The sequence below is a fragment of the Cuculus canorus genome, chromosome Z (genome assembly GCF_017976375.1).
Source record: "Cuculus canorus isolate bCucCan1 chromosome Z, bCucCan1.pri, whole genome shotgun sequence".
Lineage (NCBI taxonomy): Eukaryota > Metazoa > Chordata > Aves > Cuculiformes > Cuculidae > Cuculus > Cuculus canorus.
The window spans coordinates 57,110,303-57,131,179 of record NC_071441.1 but is presented as its reverse complement, the minus strand read 5'-3'; the positions used below and the strand labels follow the sequence as shown (position 1 = coordinate 57,131,179).

The 20,877-nt window shown below is 39.2% G+C and overlaps 1 protein-coding gene across 5 annotated transcripts in view; it reads right to left on the bottom strand.

Moving 5' to 3' along the window:
• KIAA0825 (KIAA0825 ortholog) overlaps positions 1 to 20,877 on the bottom strand; it is a 279,595-nt gene that overhangs the window by 193,395 nt on the left and 65,323 nt on the right. For all 5 annotated transcript variants that reach the window (XM_054054846.1, XM_054054849.1, XM_054054850.1 and 2 more), the window contains one exon: positions 198 to 368. In XM_054054846.1, coding sequence (XP_053910821.1) covers positions 198 to 368 — 171 coding nt within the window. The remainder of the gene's footprint in view (positions 1 to 197; positions 369 to 20,877) is intronic.

The following is a 20,877-nucleotide window of genomic DNA, read 5'->3' as shown; positions in this document are numbered from 1 at the left end:
CCACACAGCTAGCGGTTCTTTTCTATAAGTCATTGTATAAGTCAAATCTACACATTTCAAAACGATTTTTAGTGGATAATGTAAAACAACTCCTTATAAAATAGGATGACATAAATTAGGTAATTAACATTGAAAATCATATAAAATTATCATTTTGCACAAAGTAGAATCAATAAATACAGAAAAGCATTCATTACCTTGAACAGTCTTATTCTTCTCTGTAAATGAAGGCACCAACAGAATTTCTGCAGAGAGCTCTTCAATCTTTTCTTCCATTAACAAAAAGAGTTTGATAAGTTGAGAAAGACATTTGAGTTGATACAATGTCAAGCAGAAGTTCCGTGCCTTTTTTTGGCATTCTTGGGAGGCTGTTCAAATAAAATCATAAAATAGTTTTTACTACTGCTTAAAAAATGATCATGCAAAACTCATAATGTAAAAAAGTATAATACATACAGTATTTTCATTTTTTGTCATAGCACAGGGTATCTTTTCCTCATTACAAAATACTGTTCACATTAGTTCTTCTAAAGTCTTTGGCATTTTTCAGCTATCTGGGAAGTTGCAACTGAATTCCAGGTTTTGTTACTTACTATGTAGGATTTTTTTTCCAAGTAACAGATCTACTCAGAAACCTTTTTCTCTATGTTTTACAGAAAAATGACTGTGTTGCAAACACTAATTGAACAAAAGGAAAAAACCCACTTCACTACTATATTTTAATGGTTTGGGACATCACATCACTACACTGTCACTCTGTAAGTCACCTTGTCTGTTTAACAATCTGCTAGCACAATAGAGTTGATGAATATGACATTTGAGTGAAAAGAAACATCAATCTAACACTCCACAACTTTAAATATGTGCAGTTTGAAAACAAGCAAGACTGTCAGTGAACAAATATCAGCAAGAATTATACCTATAAGCATTTAGTATTTAAAAAAAGGAATGGAACGTTTTATTTTGAAAGGTTAACACTTATTATCATAACACACAATCATGTCACATCAGCCAGGGAACTCTGATTTCGGCACAGTCAGACTATAAAACACTGTGAGCTGTTTCCAATTCAGCATTAGCAAACCACATGCTCTTAAGTATTTTAATTTTATAACTACTTTAAATGTAACAAATTTGCACTTCTGTGTAAATTGCAGTGAGCTGACACCATGTTCCCATGTAGTTCTTTTGCAGATGTAACATCGGAAGAACAGTTTATGTAGAAAGTGTCAGATTGAGAGCCACAGTAGTTTGAAAGAGAAGCTCTGACAGGCAAAAACAAATAGAAATTGATTGAAATGTACTTTCATGTGTCAAATCTCTCTTACCTGTGCAATTTTGAAGCACTCAGTACCTCCCTTTCCCCTCAAATTTCCTAGATAATTTTTTTTAGGCACTCACAAATCACTTTTAAATAGACATAGATCTAAGTAGCAGAGCTGAGCTTTGAATACAAATTCCCAAATTTGCTGTTGCAGCTTTGCAGCCTTAGAGATTGAACGTGAGTTTTACACCCACATCTGAATTTCCTCAAAGCTCCAAACAGATGTACTCAAGCTAGTCCCTTGCATTTCTAAGAATGGCAAAAGGAATTGTTATAACATAATTGCCTCTGTTAGTGCCTTTCCTCTCTGAATAAGAAGTAAATAATATCTGTATCACTGGATTTCCAATTTTGTCTTAAACTTCCAAATGAAGATATTCTGCTATGCAGAGAATTTTTCTACTTTACATGGAAACTAGATAATATAAACTGAGTTCAGCTGAAATGACATAAAATGACTGCCCGAGTCTGCAGATAGCCAGAAATAACAGATCCAAGATGTAAGAACCACAAATCACATCAGGAAAATCAATGGAATATTAGTTCTCTCTCCTCTAAGTTGAAAACCATGTGATGCTCTTTCCCCCTCTCTTGAGGAAAGAGAGGAAGAAACCTTCCAATCATTTGATTGCCTCAAGCAATATTACACTCACTAAGGGCGTGGACCTAGAAGCCAAAGGTATATCACAGTAATACTGACTCTAGAATGTATTACCAAACTCAGAAAAAGTCAAAGCTTTTACTTTCAGTAAGACACTAAGTTCAAAGATTCTTCTTTTTTCTTGCCATTAAGAAGTTGAGAGAACATTTATATAATACTAAGCGTATTATATTGTATGCAAACAAACATTTATATAATCATCAGAGCAAAAACTTACTATTTAAACTACATCTGCTCTATCAGTGTCTACAAAAGCACTTCAGATCTTCAGGTTGTGAAATACAGACAACATTTTAGATGCTGGGAGCCAGGGAAGAAAACCAGGTTAATTTCCTGGCTGATGTAAAACAGAGGTAATCATAAAGGAAATTCTGTCTTCGATAAAAAGGCACAAACACATGTGCCATCATCCAATAAGCAGGGAACTCTCACAGTCAAAAGGAAAGGATGTAAGAGAACTGTGCATCCATGAAGACCTGAAGCGTGAAGTTGAATCCCTTGGATCAGTCATTTGGAACTCATAAGAAACCTATGAACTACAGACAGTGAGAATATGGTGATCCAACACAACATAAAGCAATATGCAAAGCTTTATGACCAGAAGATGGTCAAGATAAACACATTAGAAAACTGAAAGGAAAGATGGGTTCACCATGTAATAAATATCACTCTCTGAGAACTGCTGACACTAGGGAAAGGAGGTTAAACAATCCCCTTGCACCAAAGCTGCAATGCAGAGAACCCTTAAGATGAGATGCACCACAAAACCCAGTTCCTAAGACATCTCATCTGGAATGAGAAAAAAAAAAAAACCGCCAACCAATCAGATACCTACATGGCATTTACAGAGATCTCCATATACTCTGCATAATCCACTCCTATTTTTTCTTTTGTCCTCTATTAGGCTTTGTTCTGATAAAGATTAAGAAAATGTAATGTGAATAAAAGTATACTAAAGATCCAGATGTGACAAAGACTCATGCATAATTTACACAAGCTTTTTTGTTACAAGACTATGGATGGGTCAAAATGCATACCCTCACGTTAGCAAACAGCACAAATCATGCTGATGGATCATTGAACCTGATTATCAACCAAAACTGATGGTAATAATGCAATAGCTCTTTGAAAGGGTAAGTGCTGGTCCAGAAGCAGCTCTGAAGCCATCTAAAATTCCGTGTAATTCTGCACAGCTCACATGTTTTGAGACTCTTGACTCTGTGTGGTAATATTTGACCTACCCACCTCACCTATCCAGAATTATCATAGTATCCATCATACACTCATAGAATCATTAAGGTTGGAAAAGACATCTAAGATCATCCAGTCCAACCATTCCTGTCAACCACTAAACCAGATCCCTGAGCATGTCATCTACTCTTCTTTTAAACATCTGCAAGGATGGTGAATTCACCACCTCCCTGGGCAGCCTCTGCCAGTGCCTGAGAACCCTTTCTGTGAAGAAATTTTTCCTGATGTCCAATCTAACTTCCCCTGATGCAGCTTAAGGCCATTCCTTCTTGTCCTATCACCTGTCACTTGGGAGAAGAGACCAACACCCACCTTGCTACAACCTCCTTTTAGGTAGTCGTAGAGAGCAATGAGGTCTCCCCTCAGCCTCCTCTTTTCCAGGCTAAACAGTCACAGTTCCCTCAGCCCTTTCACCAGCTTTGTTGCCCTTCTCTGGACATGCTCTACAAGTCACTGTTCCATTTCCTTTTACTCACACAGAAAATATGCATCTCACTAAAGAGCACAGTCTCTACAACTGCAGAAGCATACGTGTGCCAGAAAGACTGACAGAGATTAATTCTTATGCAAGACTGATGCTGGTGCAGTTTTTGTGTGTTTGGTTAACAAAAGCATATTATTGGATAGCCCAACTTGTGGAAGAAGTTAGCTTGAACGTCAGTTCTGCTTAGCTCATCCACAGCAATTTGGAAGAACAGGACAGGGGAACCTCCAGAAGTGAATTTCCTTTCACATATGGTCATTCACCTGTCGACAGTTTTATTGTCTCCCAGAAATGACAACTCACAAATTTAGTCTCCCAGAAATGACAACTCACAAATTTAGTGTCTGACCACATAGTGTGCGCACACCTCAATATCCAAAATTTGATTGAGAGTTCTTATATATGTCCCAGACTCTCAGGTCTGAATACTGATGGCAGCAACCAGATTCAAAGACCACTGACCAGGCTGCTTGAATGAGCATATCACAGTCCAATTTTTAGCAGAGGGGAATGAAAAATCATGTCTCCTCAGAAGTTGATCTAATTGCAGAACTACAGGACAGAAACATTTCAGAAGTGCAACAGCAAACAGTTACGCAGCCCATGCAATATAAAATATAAAAAATGTGGTAACAGATTTGTAAGCCTTGTAGGAGATTGCCATGAAGAGTACAGGCCTCTCTGTGGACAGACATGTAATAGACATGAGGACAGACTGAGAGAGTTTGGGTTGTTCAGTCTGGAGTAGAGAAGGCTTTGGGGAGACCTTAGAGCAGCTTCCAGAACTCAAAGGGGCTCCAGAAAAGCTAGGAAAGGGGTCTTTGTCAGGGAGTGCAGGGATAGGATGAGGAGGAATGGTTTTAAGCTGAAAGTGGAGAGGTTGAGATGAGATCTTAGGGAGAAATGTTCTCCTGTAAGGGTGAGGAGGACCTGTCACAAGTTGCCTAGGTATGTTGTGGCTGCCTCATCCCTGGAGGTGTTCAAGGCCAGGTTGGATGGGACTCTTGAACAACCTGATCCAGTGGGAGGTGTCCTTACCCTTGGCAGATGTTCTGTAACTGGATGGGCTTCGAGGTCCCTTCCAACCCAAGCCACTCTATGATTCTATGATAATACGCCAATCATGGAAGGTTTCTTGTCAGCCATGACACCATCCTGCAGTCCATAAGCAAGGCAAGCAGAGTAGACCCAGAAATTATAGTCAGGTTTCAAGCAAAAGTCTAGATCATCAACAAAGATCATGGTGCAAATCTGAGGTTGAGACAGCAAATTTATTCACAGCTTATAGTCAAGATCTGGTTAGGTGAGGGCAACAAAGAGCCAGATACAGATGCAATAGTTCAATCAAGGAAGCTTAGTCCAGGAAGAATGAATGAATGAGGTTCATGGCCAGTCACAGACATGTCTGTGTTGGAGATAGGCATCAGGATGCCTATGATGTAGCTCAAGCAGTGACTGAAGACGCAGGTCTCAGCTATAAGATGACCCTTGGGCAGGCTATGATGGAAACGCCAGAAGAGGCTGGTCAGGGGCATTAAGGCCCATTACTGCACCCAAGCCTTTGTTGCATAGCCCTTAAGGTGCTTCATTTTTCAGATTAAAGCATAGAAAAACAGGTAATTTCTGGAAAACTGAAAGTACTTTAGGTTTCTGTTATCCATATTGTGGTCTTTTCTCAGTGGCAGTGGGGAAAAGAGGTGGAAATGACAAAGATTTTACTTGTATTAACTTCAACCCATGCTGCATTTTTTTTTTTGTAGCAAATAAAATCTTGATCGTTCATTACACAAAACTGGAAGCAAGTGAAGAACAAGTTCAAAACTTTCACCATCTTAACTTCTCTACATTTAGAAAATCCGCACCTTTGACTTCCTATGACACAGGCAAAGAGAGCACAAAGAGTACCTCATGTCCTCTGGATACTATCTCAACCATCAAAAGACAGAGAGTAAGAGTCTCTCATCCCACAGTGATTCTTTGAGAGCTTTACTTATAGAAGAAAGTGGCCTAGATAAAACTAATGTTGAATTTCTCTCAAATTCTGCAAGGTTTGCCAGACTATGCTGGTGCCAAGGCAGTTGATGCAGTCACACAGCATTAAAGGGACTAAGGACACTTGTTTTCAAGTCTGGCCTTTCACTTTAGCAGAATGGATTGAGGCTGAAGAAAGTCTCCTAAGATTTGAAGGACATCACACTTGTTGCAGAAAGACAGCGTGCATCTTACCAGAGACCATTTAGCTGGTTGTGTCTGGATGGATACTATTTGTCTTCAAGAGGTAGGGATGGGGACTCTGACCTAGCTGATCAACCATCCTGCAAAATGAGGGGTTAGAGACTACATGAGATCTCAAGTTTCTGTTCAGATCTCATCCAAGCCTCATGACATCAAAAAAACAACAAATGCAGAGCTGCTTTCAAAGCAGCAGGAAAGCCTCAAACGCTGTGAAGGCTAAGAATAAAATATGGCCATTGTAGATATTACACACCTGAGAAGAAGCCCTTAATGAAGGCACCAGTGCCACAACCGTAAGTTATAAAAGCTGTACAGGAAAGACATATAGGTGCTTGAGTCCGTCCAGAGAAGAACAATGAAGCTGGTGAAGCGTCTAGAGAACAAGTCTCATGAGGAGCAGCTCAGGGACCTGGGACTGTTTAGCCCAGGGGAGAGGAGTCTGAGGGGAGATCTTATTGTGCTCTGCAGCTCCCTGAAAGGAAGCTGTAGCAAGGTGGTTGCTGGTCTCTTCTCCCAAGTAGCAAGTGACAGGATGAGATGAAAGGGCCTCAAGTTACGCCAGGGAAGGTTTAGATTGGATATTCAGAAAAATGTCTTTACTGAAAGAGCGGTGAAGCCCTGAAGAGGCTGGCCAGGGAAGTGGTGGAGTCACTGTCCCTGGAGGGGTTCAAAAAATGTGTAGATGTGGCACTTGGGGACATCGTTTATTAGGCACGGTGCGGTTGCGCTGATGGTTCAACTAGATGATCTTAGAGGTCTTTTCCATTCTTAATGATGCTATGATTGAGGTGAAGGCCTGGTAGTAAAAACCATAAAAATACGTGAAATAAGCAGGTCACTCCAGGTCCCACATTCTCCAAATTAAGACAGTATTAAATTATGATAAACGTACATCAATAATAAAGCACAAACCAAGCTTGATCTACTTTTTTTATACAGCCTTTCAAAACAACCTAAGCCTCTGTTCTATCCTTACCTACTATGCAATCTAAATTTAGTTCTCAGTATATTCTAAAGATGTTTTAATATCTTAACATAAAATCCCTGGGTCTTGCATTATTTAGCACGCAATTAATCCAGGTTCTTTGGTAAATTTAAGCCAAAACAGTTCTATCATTGACGTGGAAAAACTGTTCAGTTGCATTTTCAATTGTTCTAAATCCAAGGGAGTTTACTCAGCTCCTGTGTAATTTAGAACCAAAATTCACTGAAACACAGGATGCCCTATGCTATTTTGCTGAATCATTCAAACCTGTAATTCTTGTAAAGGTCATCCCACTATTACTTGCTTCCCCCCTTCTTCCTCAAACTGGAAAATTCTCCTGCAATTGGAGAGATTATGAGAGAACCTGGATAAAAAGAGCATGAGTAACATTCAAAAGCAAATTTCTGCTGAAACAGGCAAGAATCAGTATCACACATAGGGTTTTGCTCTTTCACGGCACAAATGATGAGACTGGGTTAACATTAAATATTTAGATTCAGATGCTGATAATTGGAGATGAGCACATAGTACAAACACACCCTACAAAATGTGAGCACTCTCATCACAATTTGATACACTTCTGAAAACGATTAATCAGAAAGCAGCAAAACCAGCAATTGTTTTTGTGAAGATAAAGTTACACACACAGAGAATTCAGATAGCTATTTATTTAGAATTTTGATAGCATTCTTTGGCCTCAGAACTTCTAAACTGCAGATAAGCATGCTGCTTTAAATTATTCTTCCTCTTACATTTTAGGCTTGAAATGGTAGACTGAAACCAATTTTAACCTAACTGACTGGGAAACCACTCTTTCTACGAACAAACAATAAAAATGCATAACTCCACACTTCTCTTGAAGTATGAAAAACACAACTCACCAAATAAGTAAATGGTATCTTTACTGAAATTTTTAATTTAAAATCCTGAGAACAGAGAGCAGTAGAAAATTATTTTCATTTATACTAATTATAAGAAATGTTAGTGTAAAATATATATATAATTTGAAAAATTACAGACACCTCAAATAGGGGTGGCTAAAGAATGAGAATCTTTACATATTGTAAACATATAAGCATAATACTGTAAGAGTAGCTATAATGGGCTCAACTACAGAGTCTTTTATCCCAGCATCCTGGGCTCAGACAGTGACAGACAATGGAAAACTAAATATAAATATAACAAGGAAAGCATATACAATATTTTTCCCTCAGAGCTTACCCACCTCTTGACCAGTTACATTTGGGCAGCTTCACAGAGACATGTGGCATTCATTAGTAATTATAGAATCATGGACTCATTTAGGTTAGAAAAGACCTCTAAGCTCATCCAGTCCAACCACCAGCCCACCACCACCGTGCCTACTGAACCATGCCTCAGAGTGCCACAGCCACATGTATTTTGAACCCCTCCAGGGGTGGGGACTCCACCACTGTCCTGGGCAGCCTCTGCCAGGGCTTCACCAGTCTGTCAGAAAGGACATTTTTCCTAATAGCCAATCGGAACTTCCCCTGGCACAACTTGAAGCTGTTTCATCTCATTCTATCACTTGTTACTTGGGAGATGACACCAACAGCCACCTCACTACAATCTCTTTTCAGGGGGCTGCAGAGACAACTACTGAACCCGTTTATTTTATTAATTCTTTTTTAATAATGCTTCCCTTAATTTTATAGACATCTATCATATACTGCTATCTTAATTTTGTTTGCAAACTGAAGAATAGCAGTTTGCTTATTACTCCTTACATGGAAGCTGTTTTACATTTTTTATAACCCTGTTGTCCTTCTCTAAGTCTTTTCTGCTTTTTTCTATACTGACAGCTAAAAATTATGCCTCTATAGGACATAGTCTAGTGAAACAGTATAAATACTGTAAAAAGAAGCACATAGAGTTTACTAGTGAAATCAGGGACAATGTTGCAGCACTATAAGTTAAATTAAACATCATCTTCTAATAAGATTAATTAAATACATTGTAGAGCTAATCCTACCCAGCATTAACTCTAAAAAAAATCCACATCATTCAAACAGCAAGGTTAAATTCAGTGTACATGCATCATGTCTTGAACAATGAATTTCAGTCTTCTATTATGTATGTATATAATATATAAAGATATTTTCTGCAAAATACTGTGACCATTTGGGAGCCCTTAGGAATAAAAAGAGATGGTACTAGAGAATTTCACTTCACCAGTGCTGAAGTTAAGAAATGCCTGTATGAATTCTAATCCAACTTATAAGTTAATTAAAGCATATTTGAACCAACACAGAGTGAGTCACACATTGAGAAGTTCTTGATCATAGTACCTGATCTTCTCCTAAATACTTAAATTCAGTAGCAAGACATCTGCCTTTATCTTACACTTAAAAAGATTTGCCCTCATCTCTACAAATGAAGCAGCATGAGAAGGCTGTGCTAGATCTAAATGACCTGTGTACACCTGCTCACTTGTGATTTTACAGCAAGTTTCAGAAGTGGTACTTTCCTCAAAGCTGTAGCTCTTGAACCATTAAATAAAGTGTTTCCAATTTCCTTGGTTATAGCCTGGAAGCATTTAAAATCTCAAAAGGCATAAGAAAATATGCATATAAATGAATCCCATAACTCTAAAGTAACTTTAGTGAGTTTTTTTTCCTGGCACCTTATATGTTTTAAACAATGTGGTGTTCACAACATCTCAAAAAACTGAGTGGCTAGACCTGATCATTTCAACCCACCCAGGGATGAGGCACAGTAAAGTGTGGTGCAGAAATCCCTCCATCATAGGTGAGCTGGCTGTGGATGTTCAAGAACAGCTACACTACGACAGCGTTGCTCTCAGATTAATTAGCCTTACTGCTCAGCGTACAGAGCCACAGAGCTAAACTGCTTCTGCCACTCACAATGGAATCCTTGGGAAGCAACCTGATGACTGTCTTCTTCAGTGATTACAGTGGGGATTTCTCCCTCAGCAGGAACCAAGGGTTTAAAACCCTTTTAATCAATTTTACTATAAAATACCTTCCCAATACATTAAATATCATTCCCCTGCCCCCATTTATAAGGCTTAATTTCATATAAGATAGATCTACAATATTGTTCTACAAGGGACAGATGAAAGCGATGTCAGGGATTTCACGCAATAAAGCTATATGAGGAAGAAAATTGAAAAAGTGTGATATTAAACTTAAAAGTCTAACTACAACCTGCGTACAAATAATAAAGCCTTTTCATAAATGGAGCTAACATTTTGTTAAAATCTGAAAACAAATAGCCTAATAAAGCAACAGAAGCTCAGCTTCTCATGTTCACTGTGCACAGGGATATTTCAAGGGGTAAATTTTCAAAGCAGTGCAAAGGGTGTTACACACATAAATTCCATTAACAATAATGTGTTCCTCAGCTCTCAGAGATATTAACTTTTAAGTCATGCCATAACTATTATAACAATCTTGCATTTATGACAGCATTCATCTGCACACCATGTCCTAAGCAGAGCTTGTATATAAACTACATTACTCTTTCACTTGTGTTTAGAATTGGTACATTCAATTTTTATGGACATCTGCTCATAGTTCTTTCAAAGTGCTTGTTGGTGTATATTTTTTTAATGTAACTGCTAGGTTTCAATAATTAGTATTGCTGGATATAAGCACTAATTTCCTCATTCTGTAAGAGGCAACTTAATATTTCTGTGGAGCAGATGTAATACACAACATTACGCAGAACTGAATTATTACAAACAGTGCCAGCAGTTTTCTATACACAGTACTTAAGATAATTATAAAAAATCATCTTCATTACTGCATACTAGGATTTTTTTAACAGTTTAATTTGGATAGGTTACAAGACACATTCAAATCACACAGATACAATTAGTGTAAACCCAAAAAGCTATAAAATGTTCCCAACCAAATCCCTTTGACCCTGTTAATGCCTGTTCCTTGTTAATCTAAGGCAAACATTGTTTGTAGCATACGTGTGTTATGGAATATGAAAAAAAAAGGAAGGAAATCCCTTAACAGTTGTTATTGATTCCAGCATTTACTGACTGAAAGTTAAGTGCCGTTTACAGAACAGAACAGATGCAGATGCTGACAAAAAGGTAAACAATTGTTGCATGGCTTACTGCCAGATTCCCAGCCAATATATTAAACTCCAAGTGAAGCACATTTCCCCTATAGATTGCACTTATTGCCACTTCATTTCCTATGTGCTCTGTCTCTCTATTGCTGTGCCTGGAACTAAGCTATTTTCAGTTCCTTGGTGACCCCTGAGGCCCAGTGCTACCTCACATAGCCATTAGTGAAGGGAATTGCATGTGTCTGACATGGCCTGAAACCAATTATTTGATATTTTCTTCAGAATGATGCCCAACTCTGTTGGGAATGAGCAATCATGAAATAATTTACCTCCTGATTTAATTTTTTCCTGCACAAATTAGTTGTAGCCTTAGCTAGCTATACACAGCTGCCTGTGACATCTCTCTGTCTTATCAAGGTTCTACTTGAAATGATGAAAAAGGGAAGGAGAGGAGGAGAGTTGAGTGGAATAGGTTGGGGAATCCTGCTTTAAAAAAGCATTGACAAGTTTATCAGATATACTGATCACATGTGCTCTCTGCTGATTGAAACTGACAGACCCATAAAGAACTATCAGCACAGCAAAGGAAACCGCAGGGATGCAAACTGCTACCCCAGTGTTTAAGGTTTTTTAAACACCTGTCTTGCTTCACAGCTCCCTGTGAGTTCCAGTGAAACCCAGGGGTGCCAGGAGAATCCGATAGAGCAGCTTATGCAAACATAAGCCTGTCGGCTCATTTTTGTCCCTTTCTTTTTTTAAAAAATGGTTGCAGATCTAAAGATAGCAAACATTTTCTTATTAGACATCACCATTAACTTGTGACTTTTGTAAGTGCTTATACTATACATCCATACTGTGCATGTGTCAAAAAGATGCAGCGAAGGGATCTCAACTTATGTATAAACATGGGAGCATGTATAAATTTGCATATATTTAATCAAGAGAGTGTGTCTGTCATGGAAAGAGATATGTCACCGCCAGCTATTAAACAACCTCAACGAAGACTACACTAATCTTTTGAAAGAGACTCGCTATACATGAAATTTTAATCAAATCCGCTCCATAATATCTTCCCAGCTAAATGAGATCAGTTTTCACCTCAACGTGAAGGTTGATTCTGTATCAGGTAGCTAACAAATGCTTAAGTCCTTTGTTAACACAGCGTGTATAGGCCTGTCAAAATGAAGTCTTCACTGGAAATCATGTTCACCGACCAACTGATGAAGGGTTAGGCCAGTGCTAGAAACACAGGCTGGAGAGCGAGAACATCCGATCATGCTCCAACAACAAATTTATGTAGTCATCTTAAGCAAATCATCTCACCAATCTGACTCCTTGACAGCACACAGCTACTTTACAACTCTGTTGAACAAATGACAGAGCTTTCCTCCAGTGCTCTGAGGATGGAGTGCCCGGTAGTAACGTTTAATAAAACTGCTTTATACACAGATGCCTATCTCAGCTTGCTCTGAAAGAGAGCCTCATCCTGCTCCTAAATTTTAAAAAATACATATATCTTCTAATAAATCGCAAGACATTCTGATTGCACAGAGCAATTTCTGGTATAAAATGACACTTTAAGAATTCAAATGAAAACAAATTATCTAGTCTTTTGAATTAAAACTAAGTAATAATGGGTTCCTATAAGGAATTTAGCAGCTGGTATCCCACCATTTTCTGAAAATTATGCTAATAATGAAATACCATATATTCTTTATTGATTAATATAATCAGTTAAACATTGGAATAATCTCCCCCAGAAAGTGGTGGATTCCTCTACACTGGACTTCTTGAAGGCTCAGCTTGACAGGGTGCTGGGCCATCTCATTTAAACTGTGCATTACGTAAAAGGTTGGACCAAATGATCCCTGAGGTCCCCTTCAACCTGGTGTTCTGAGATTCTGTGAAAACTTGTAGAAAGACTATATTTGTGGTTGTTCACAGTACTTAAGACAATTTCTTCAGAAGCAGTGAATGCAGGCAAACGACGTCGTTAGGAAACTGCAAGAACTATCCCATGACAAAATGCTACTCTTTGCAGTACTGAATGAAACCATGGTTCCACACATGCTATCTGAATTTTCTTGTGTACTCTGTGGGCTGAGTCATTGCATTATCTGAAGTCTTCACATAAAGGGAAAACACCAAAGTACGGTGTTTAAAGAAAGCATAAAAACTGAGGGAGCCTGTAGCTAAATGGAGACAGCACCTATTTTGAAACAGAGAAATCCTTGAAGAAGTCTAAGAATTTTATCTTCAGTCTTTCCTGAAAGAGAAATTAAGTTCTGCCAGGTCTGTCAAACTTTCTCATGAACTTTAACTTTGTTAGAAGTATGTTCTCCTGTAAACCATTTAAAATACTTTGCTGATAAAGGACAATTGTAATTTGTATTTGAATACCCAGTAATTAACATATTTATTTTAATCTAATTTCAATTTCTGTGATGTCTGCAAATGTAAACATGTCTGCTAGCTTCATTTCTATCCCCTCAATTTACGTTCACAGTGGAACAGTTGAGTGTTTCACAGATTGGTTCATTACATCAGACCCACTATATTAAAATTAGATTGTTAGGAACTTTCAACCAATCAGAAATTTCTATCAAGTGTTCATCATTCCTTTGTGTAGTCTACGCATGATATTATGTATTTCCTTAAATAATAGATTAAAGTGCCTCTGTCGCTTTAGCTTCTCTTACTCCTTGGAATTTCCATGATATGACACAGGCAGATGGTGACAGCTTTTGTTCTAATAAAAGAAAACATTCAAAAAATTACTTATAAACCTAGAATGAATACTCATATTTCTGCTTCCTACCTCTTTACATTTCAAAACCCTATTTTGGCAAAGTCATCACCAATGTCTCATGAATCCTTCTACAAAATCAGAAATAAGTCTAGGAGCAAAGAAAAAAAGAGCAGACAGTGCCATTTTAAAACTTCTAGAGAAGTAAGTTTGGAGATTCAAAAATAACCTTTTTAACAAATATTCTGTAGAAAGACTAGAACACAAACGAAGAAACATACATCAGCATGGAAGAACACACATAGGTTCCTACTCACTGAGCTGAGACTGTGCTCTTAAAGAACCTCTCTATAGACGATAGCTCTGCATGTAACAGAATATCTAATTTCCGTGTTATAGGAATGCTGGACTTTCCCCACACATGAACAACAAATCAGTACACTGTCCCTTGCACTTAAACACGAAGATGTGGCTCGTAGCCAGAGGATGAGCAGAGGAAGAATAAGCTCTTCTTGAAAGACTTGAGACCAGTAACTGATCCAATTTCAGATAGTCCACAAAGTTTTGGGGTATTAAACATCTCCAGGGTACTAAATCCTAACTAGGAAGTTGGACTGGGTTATAACCACCTTATTCTCTTTATATTAACAAATAGGAACATATCCATTTTATTGCTATAACCAGCAAATATAGTGAAAAGCATTATAAAATGACTCTGAGGGCTGGAACAACTCCTGTATGAGGACAGGCTGAGAGAGTGGAGTTGTTCAGCCTGGAGAAGAGAAGGCTCCAGGCAGACCTTAGAGGAGCTTCCAGTATGGAAAGGGGCTCCAGCAAAGCTGGGCAGAGGCTCTTGATCAGCTAAGGCAAGAGATAGGTTGAAGGGGAATGGTTTTCCGCTAAAAGAGAGGAGATTGAGATGAGACTTCAGGGATTCCTGTCAGGGTGGGGATGCTCTGGCCCAGGTTGCCCAGAGCAGTGGTGGCTGCCCCATCCTTGGAGGTGCTCAAAGCCAGGTTGGATGGGGCTTTGAGCCCCTGATCCAGTGGGAGGTGTCCCTGCCCACAGCAGGGGCTCGAACTGGATAGGCTTTGAGGTCCCTTCCAATCCAAACTGTTCTATGAGTTTTATTCTATGACTGAAAGATGTTTTTCATAAACTCAGTAGATACAGCAGCCTCTTGTATGAAGACAGACAGGTGTTTAAAATTTCAAAGCCTAAAGCATAGTGAAAAGGAGACCCATGTCCCAACTTTGCAAGCAACGTCCATCTTGTGGATGTGACACCCCCGCATTTTAAACACATTTTCTTTTTTTCACAAACCAAACAATTCTGACCAAAATAATTTTGCCCTTTTAAGGTTAGATTTGCTCCCTGTCACTCATTCTGTGACAGAAGAGGCTCTCTGTCTTTACAAAAATCACAGCTGTGGCCATCTAGTTATCTTGTGATGGTAGATGCATACATCGAAAAGACCCCTGCAACAACTTCCTTTACAATCAATACTGCAGGAGCCCCTTTAAAAGACATTTTTGAAGCCTTAACTCTGATAGTTCTACACACTTTTCTTCATACAGGCATATATTCTGAAGTAAAAGAGAGCCTGGCTTAGTAATTCTCTCTCAGATTTTTGTCACTTTTTTATTATTAAACAGAATACTGCAGTATATAAATCTGGAACTGACCTCTGACCACTCACAAAGTGTCAGACTGGAGAGTAAATCACTTTCATCTTTTAAACTTGGGAGGAGAATGCAATAATTGGAGGGCATAGTGAGTTAATGCTCTCCTCATGCTGAGGATGAACATGCAGGTGTGCTGAGAGAGCAAAAATGAAGATAATTAGTTGTTGTTTGCTAATTGTGGATATTTTGAAAGGAAAAAAAAATCAGGAATGGGATTATGCCCCTTTCAACCTCTACAGAATTCAGAAAACACATTGGAGTTCCTGTTGGAAAAGATGAAGTGGAAGAACTTCATTAGGACACCACAGAATGAAAAAAAACAAAACCAAAACCCAAAAGAGCATCAAGAATATAATGTTTTAAAATATATAAATAATTAGAAAAGTAAAGTTACTCTTCATATAATTTATTAACTAAACACCTGATAAAATCCTGGAATAGGCATCTTTTCAATTTGACAAAGAGTCAATAATGAGATTTCACTGCCTGTCTTCACATTATGGGATTAATAAGTAATTTCAAGCAACTGGTCTAAAAAGAAGGAAGGTATTCAGGCATGGTACTAGCTTTGAATTTCTGTCAGTTCAATTGACATTTCAGTAACTTAGATACTGTTATCTTACCCCCTACTATAAGCTTAAAAAGTAACAAGCTTAATGCTTTTGTAATCTTTATGAAAATGTCATTCTCCCACTAGAAACACAATTGTGGTTGTAGGGTATTATGTGCATATGGCCTTTAAAAGAAAACCTCTTTTTTATTAAAACTTCAGCTCTGTATGTTCAAACAGATGGTTTTATTTTCTCCTCAGTGCTACTCACATTTCCATTGAATATAATTGTGCAGTAGACATCAAATACAATACTTGCAAAGATAAGAAATAAATACTATGTGACAAAGAGGCTATGAAACACACTATTTCCTATATGAAATGCAAAGACATTTATTTTGTTTCCCCTGAGTAATGGGATCTTGTTTTGGCTGTCAAAATTATAAAGGCTTCCCAAAGAACAAAGGCAACCACAGAAATCTGTATCATATCTGTGTGTCCATTGGTTTTAGATTTTAACCTCCTGTTACAAATTTCAGCCAAACCTGTTTGCTCCATTATATTCACAGAATCATACAACTGTTTGCATTAGAAGCGACGTCAAAGCCCATCCAGTTCCAACCCCCTGCATGGGCAGGGACACCTCCCACTGGATCAGGGGCTCAAAGTCTCATCCAACCTGGCCTTGAACACCTCCAGGGATGGGGCAGCCACCACTACTCTGGGCAGCCTGGGCCAGGGCCTCACCTCCCTTATAATGAAGGATTTCTTCCTAATGTCTAATCTAAATCTTCCCCCTTCCAATTTAAAGCCATTCCCCCTCATTCTGTCACTCCAGGCCCTTGTAAAAATGTCCCTACCCAGCTTTCCTGGAGCCCCTTTCAGTACTGGAAGCTGCTCTAAGGTCTGCCTGGAGCCTTCCCCAGGCTGAACAATCCCAACTCTCTCAGCTTGTCCTTACAGCAGAGGGGCTCCAGCCCTCTCATGATCTCCATGGCCTCCCCTGGACCTGTTCCAACAATATCCTCCTTGTGTTGGGGATTCCAGAACTGAACACAACACTCCAGGTGGGGTTTCACAAGAGAGGAGCAGAGGGGCAGTATCCTTTCCCTCAAGCCCACTGGCTATGCTTCTGTGGATGCAGCCTGGGACACCGTTGGTTTCTGGGCTATGAGCACACATTACCAGCTCATGTGAAGCTTCTCATCTGCCAGTACCCAAAGTCCTTCTCCACAGGGCTGCTCTCAATTACATCATCCCCCTTCCTGTATTGAAACAGCAGATTATCACGACCCAGGTGTAGGACCTTGCCCTTGGCCTTGTTGAACCTCATGAAGTTATCACATGCCCACTTCTTCGTCTCTCTGGATGAGATCCTGTCCTTCTGGTGTGACAGCTGCACCAGTCAGCCTGGTGTCACCTGCAAACTGGCTGAGGGTGCACTTGATCTCACTGTCTATTTTAAATAGGTGACAATCGAATGAGTTGAATATTTCAACATTGTTTGGGTCGCAAGACAAAACTAGGAATATATGGCATTTATAAAGTAAAAAATCGAATAATGACATCTGCATTTTTACTCATTCCATATGTCCTCTTTGCTGACGTCTTCATGTGTTATATACACATAAGAGGGCAGTGCTATGGTTTTACTGGATAGATGTTACTTCCCCATCTTTCACAGATGGAAACGGAAGGATTTTTTGCTTCACTTGCATACAATATGGGGAAGATCGTGGCATACACCATCATGTACAGTCAAGCTCAGCAGATGCAAAGACCATTTGAGTAAGTTACCATTCCCTCCACCAACCACTCTGTATCCTGCTTTAAGCAGGCCCTGATCCCCCGTTCCCTCAAAAGCTGTGTTACCATGCTCTCTGCAGGTAATGGAGCAGAAATGGGAGAGAAGAGGAGATATCAAGCAAGCGGAAACACAATGGAAACACGTTAGCTTCTGCGGTTGTGCATAAACACCAGCATGTTGGAACAGATCTGGAGGAGGCCATGAAGATGAGCCGAGGGCTGGAGCAACTCTGCTATGAGGACAGGCTGAGACAGCTGAGATTGTTCCACCTGGAGAAGAGAAAGCTCTAGGGAGACCTTGGAGCAGCTTCCCGTACTGAAAGGGGAAAGCTGGGGAGGGGCTTTTTACAAGGGCATGGAGTGACATTATGAGGGGGAATGGCTTTAAATTGGAAGAGGGAATATTTAGTTTAGACATTAGGAAGAAATTCTTTATGATGAGGGTGGTGAGGCACTGACACAGGTTGCCCAGGGAAGTCTATGATTCTATGTTCATCAAAAGGGATAAGCAGGTTATTGTGGGCTTGCTGGAGTGAGAAAAGAGAAGAATGTGAAAGGAAGCAAAGAAGGTGAAGTTCCAGTTTCTGTTATCCTTTACTTTTGTCTTTATAATGTCACTACAATAGGTATGTAGGTCATCAAATATTTTAAAGTTTAAGTTAATGAAAACATTAAATAAATCTCTGTAATTAAGTTTTACAATTTTGAATTTCTAAAATGTTTGACACTTACCAACACATTAGAGATATAACTAAAACTTGCTCATATTAATGCAAGGATCTGGGCAATATAATGAACTTATCATAGAATCAGAGAATGTTTTGGGTTGGAAGGGACCTTGAATAACACCCAGTTCCAATCCCCTGCCATGGGCAGGGACAGCTCCAGGTTGCTCAAAGCCCCATCCACCCTGGCATTGAACACCTCCATGAACAGGGCTTCCACACCCTCTCTGGGCAACCTGGGCCAGGGACGCTCCACCCTCATCATGAAGAATTTCTCATTAATGTCTAATTTAATCTTCCCCCTTCCAATTTAAAACCATTTCCCCTCGTCCTACCTCCACACTTCCTGATCAAGAGCTACTCCCCAGGTTTCCTGGAGCGCCTTTCAGTACTTGGAAGACTGCTAGAAGGTCTCCCTGGAGCCTTCTCTTCTCCGGGCTGAACAACCCCAACTCTCTCAGCCTCTCCTTATACAGGGGATGCTCCAACCTTCAGATCATCTTTGTGGCCTCCTCTGGACTTCTTCTAACAGATCCATGTGCTCCCTGTGCTTGAACTGCTGAGGCAGGATGTGCTATTATCAAGCCTTACCAGCATTTCAGAAAGCAAAGTGACCACTTCCCCCATCCCTCCTGGTATTTCTCAGAAGTGAGATTTCAACAATGGACCACAGATAAGAAAACACTATAGAAAAGCAATTTTATCTACAACATGAACATTATAAATTATCTGCTAAAGACTGTCTTCTGGAAAAATCTCAAAGAAGGTGCGAAGACATAACTATTAATTATGTGAAACCAAGTCTAGGATCCTTTAATTTCCAGATGTAAATGGGAGAATAAATTATACTAAAATTATTGAGTCTTAATTATTCCCAGACATGAATAACTGTTTTTTTTTCATCATAGAGTCACTAAACCAGTAGGTACCCACGCTATTTTAGGCATATTTTTGATAGATAAGATGAAGATCACAGAAGACTGGTTGTAGGCAATAGTCGTGGCTCAAGAGATCACGAACCAACTGATTTTAAATTAAATAGATGGATAAAACAAGCCTGAAATGAAGGTTCTTTACTTCAAAGAGAGGAAATTATAAACTAGGGGAAATAAAGCCACGTGCACATGAATGTAGAGAAGAAATCACGTTTAAGTCAAATGTACAAAACCCAAAACTCGTGCTTCAAGTTAGCTGGGCAGCAAATTGCTGGGAATGTAAGCAAGGATAAGTATATAAGTAAGGATAAGTGACCCCAAAACAGATTTTCCTTAGGAAGTACTTTAATTTAATGTCTCAAACTCTTACTTTAAGAAGTTACTCGAAAGCTTGTTTTCTTTTTGCTTTCAACTCTCCTGCACAAATGCAGCTCCTGTTCTGCACAAATGCAGCTCCCATTCAGTCTTTCTTTTCAAGTTTGAACACAAGCCATATTCAGGTTAAATGTCCCATGAACACCACCTATTTTTTAGGAACTCATGAATAGAGATAATAAATTAAAACCATCATAATTTAAATCACAGTTTGCACCTCAATATATATGTTTTGAATAGAGTGGAAGTTATTCATACTCTGGAGAATGAAGAGAGAAAGGAAGCCTGTTGGACACAGAACTAAGAGGATAGTATACTCAGGTAAAAGTGTAAAAGATTAATATTAAAACATACCAGTGGAGGTGACTTATTAACTTTGTAGGTAAAAATGCACTTTGTCATCTCTGCATCACTTCAGCTTACCTCTACTTTGCAAAAATATTGTCTTAAAAATATTCGACTGTTGATTTTGATGAACACACTATGTATTGCCTCAGGTTTTAAAAACAAATTTCATTTAATATTTTAAAAGTAATAAATTATATAAATGTACTAAAAATATATTTTATTGAACAATACCATTAGATTTGAGAGCCTATTTCATAGAATCATAGAGTGACCTGAGTTGGAAGGGATCCACAAAGGCTTATTCAGCCAAATGTAAGGAAAGGGGCCTGAAACCAAGGAATGGAGATAATCATAGAGTCATAGAATGTCCTGAGTTGGAAGGGACCCACAAGGATCATCGAGTCCAACTACTGCCCCTGCACAGGACACCCTAATGTTCACGCCGTGTGTCTGAGGGTGTTGGCCAAATGCTGCTGGAATATTGTCAGGCTTGGTGACTGCTTCCCTGGGAGCTGTTACAGTGCTCCACCACCCTCTGGAGGAAGAACCTGCTTCTAATGCCCAACCTAATCCTCCCTTGGCATCTTCCTGCCATTCCCTTGGGTCAGAGAGAAGAGCTCAATGCCTCCTTCTCCCTGTGTGAGGAAGCAGCAGAGCACGACGAGGTCTCCCCTCAGCCTCCTCTTCTCCAGGCTGAATGGA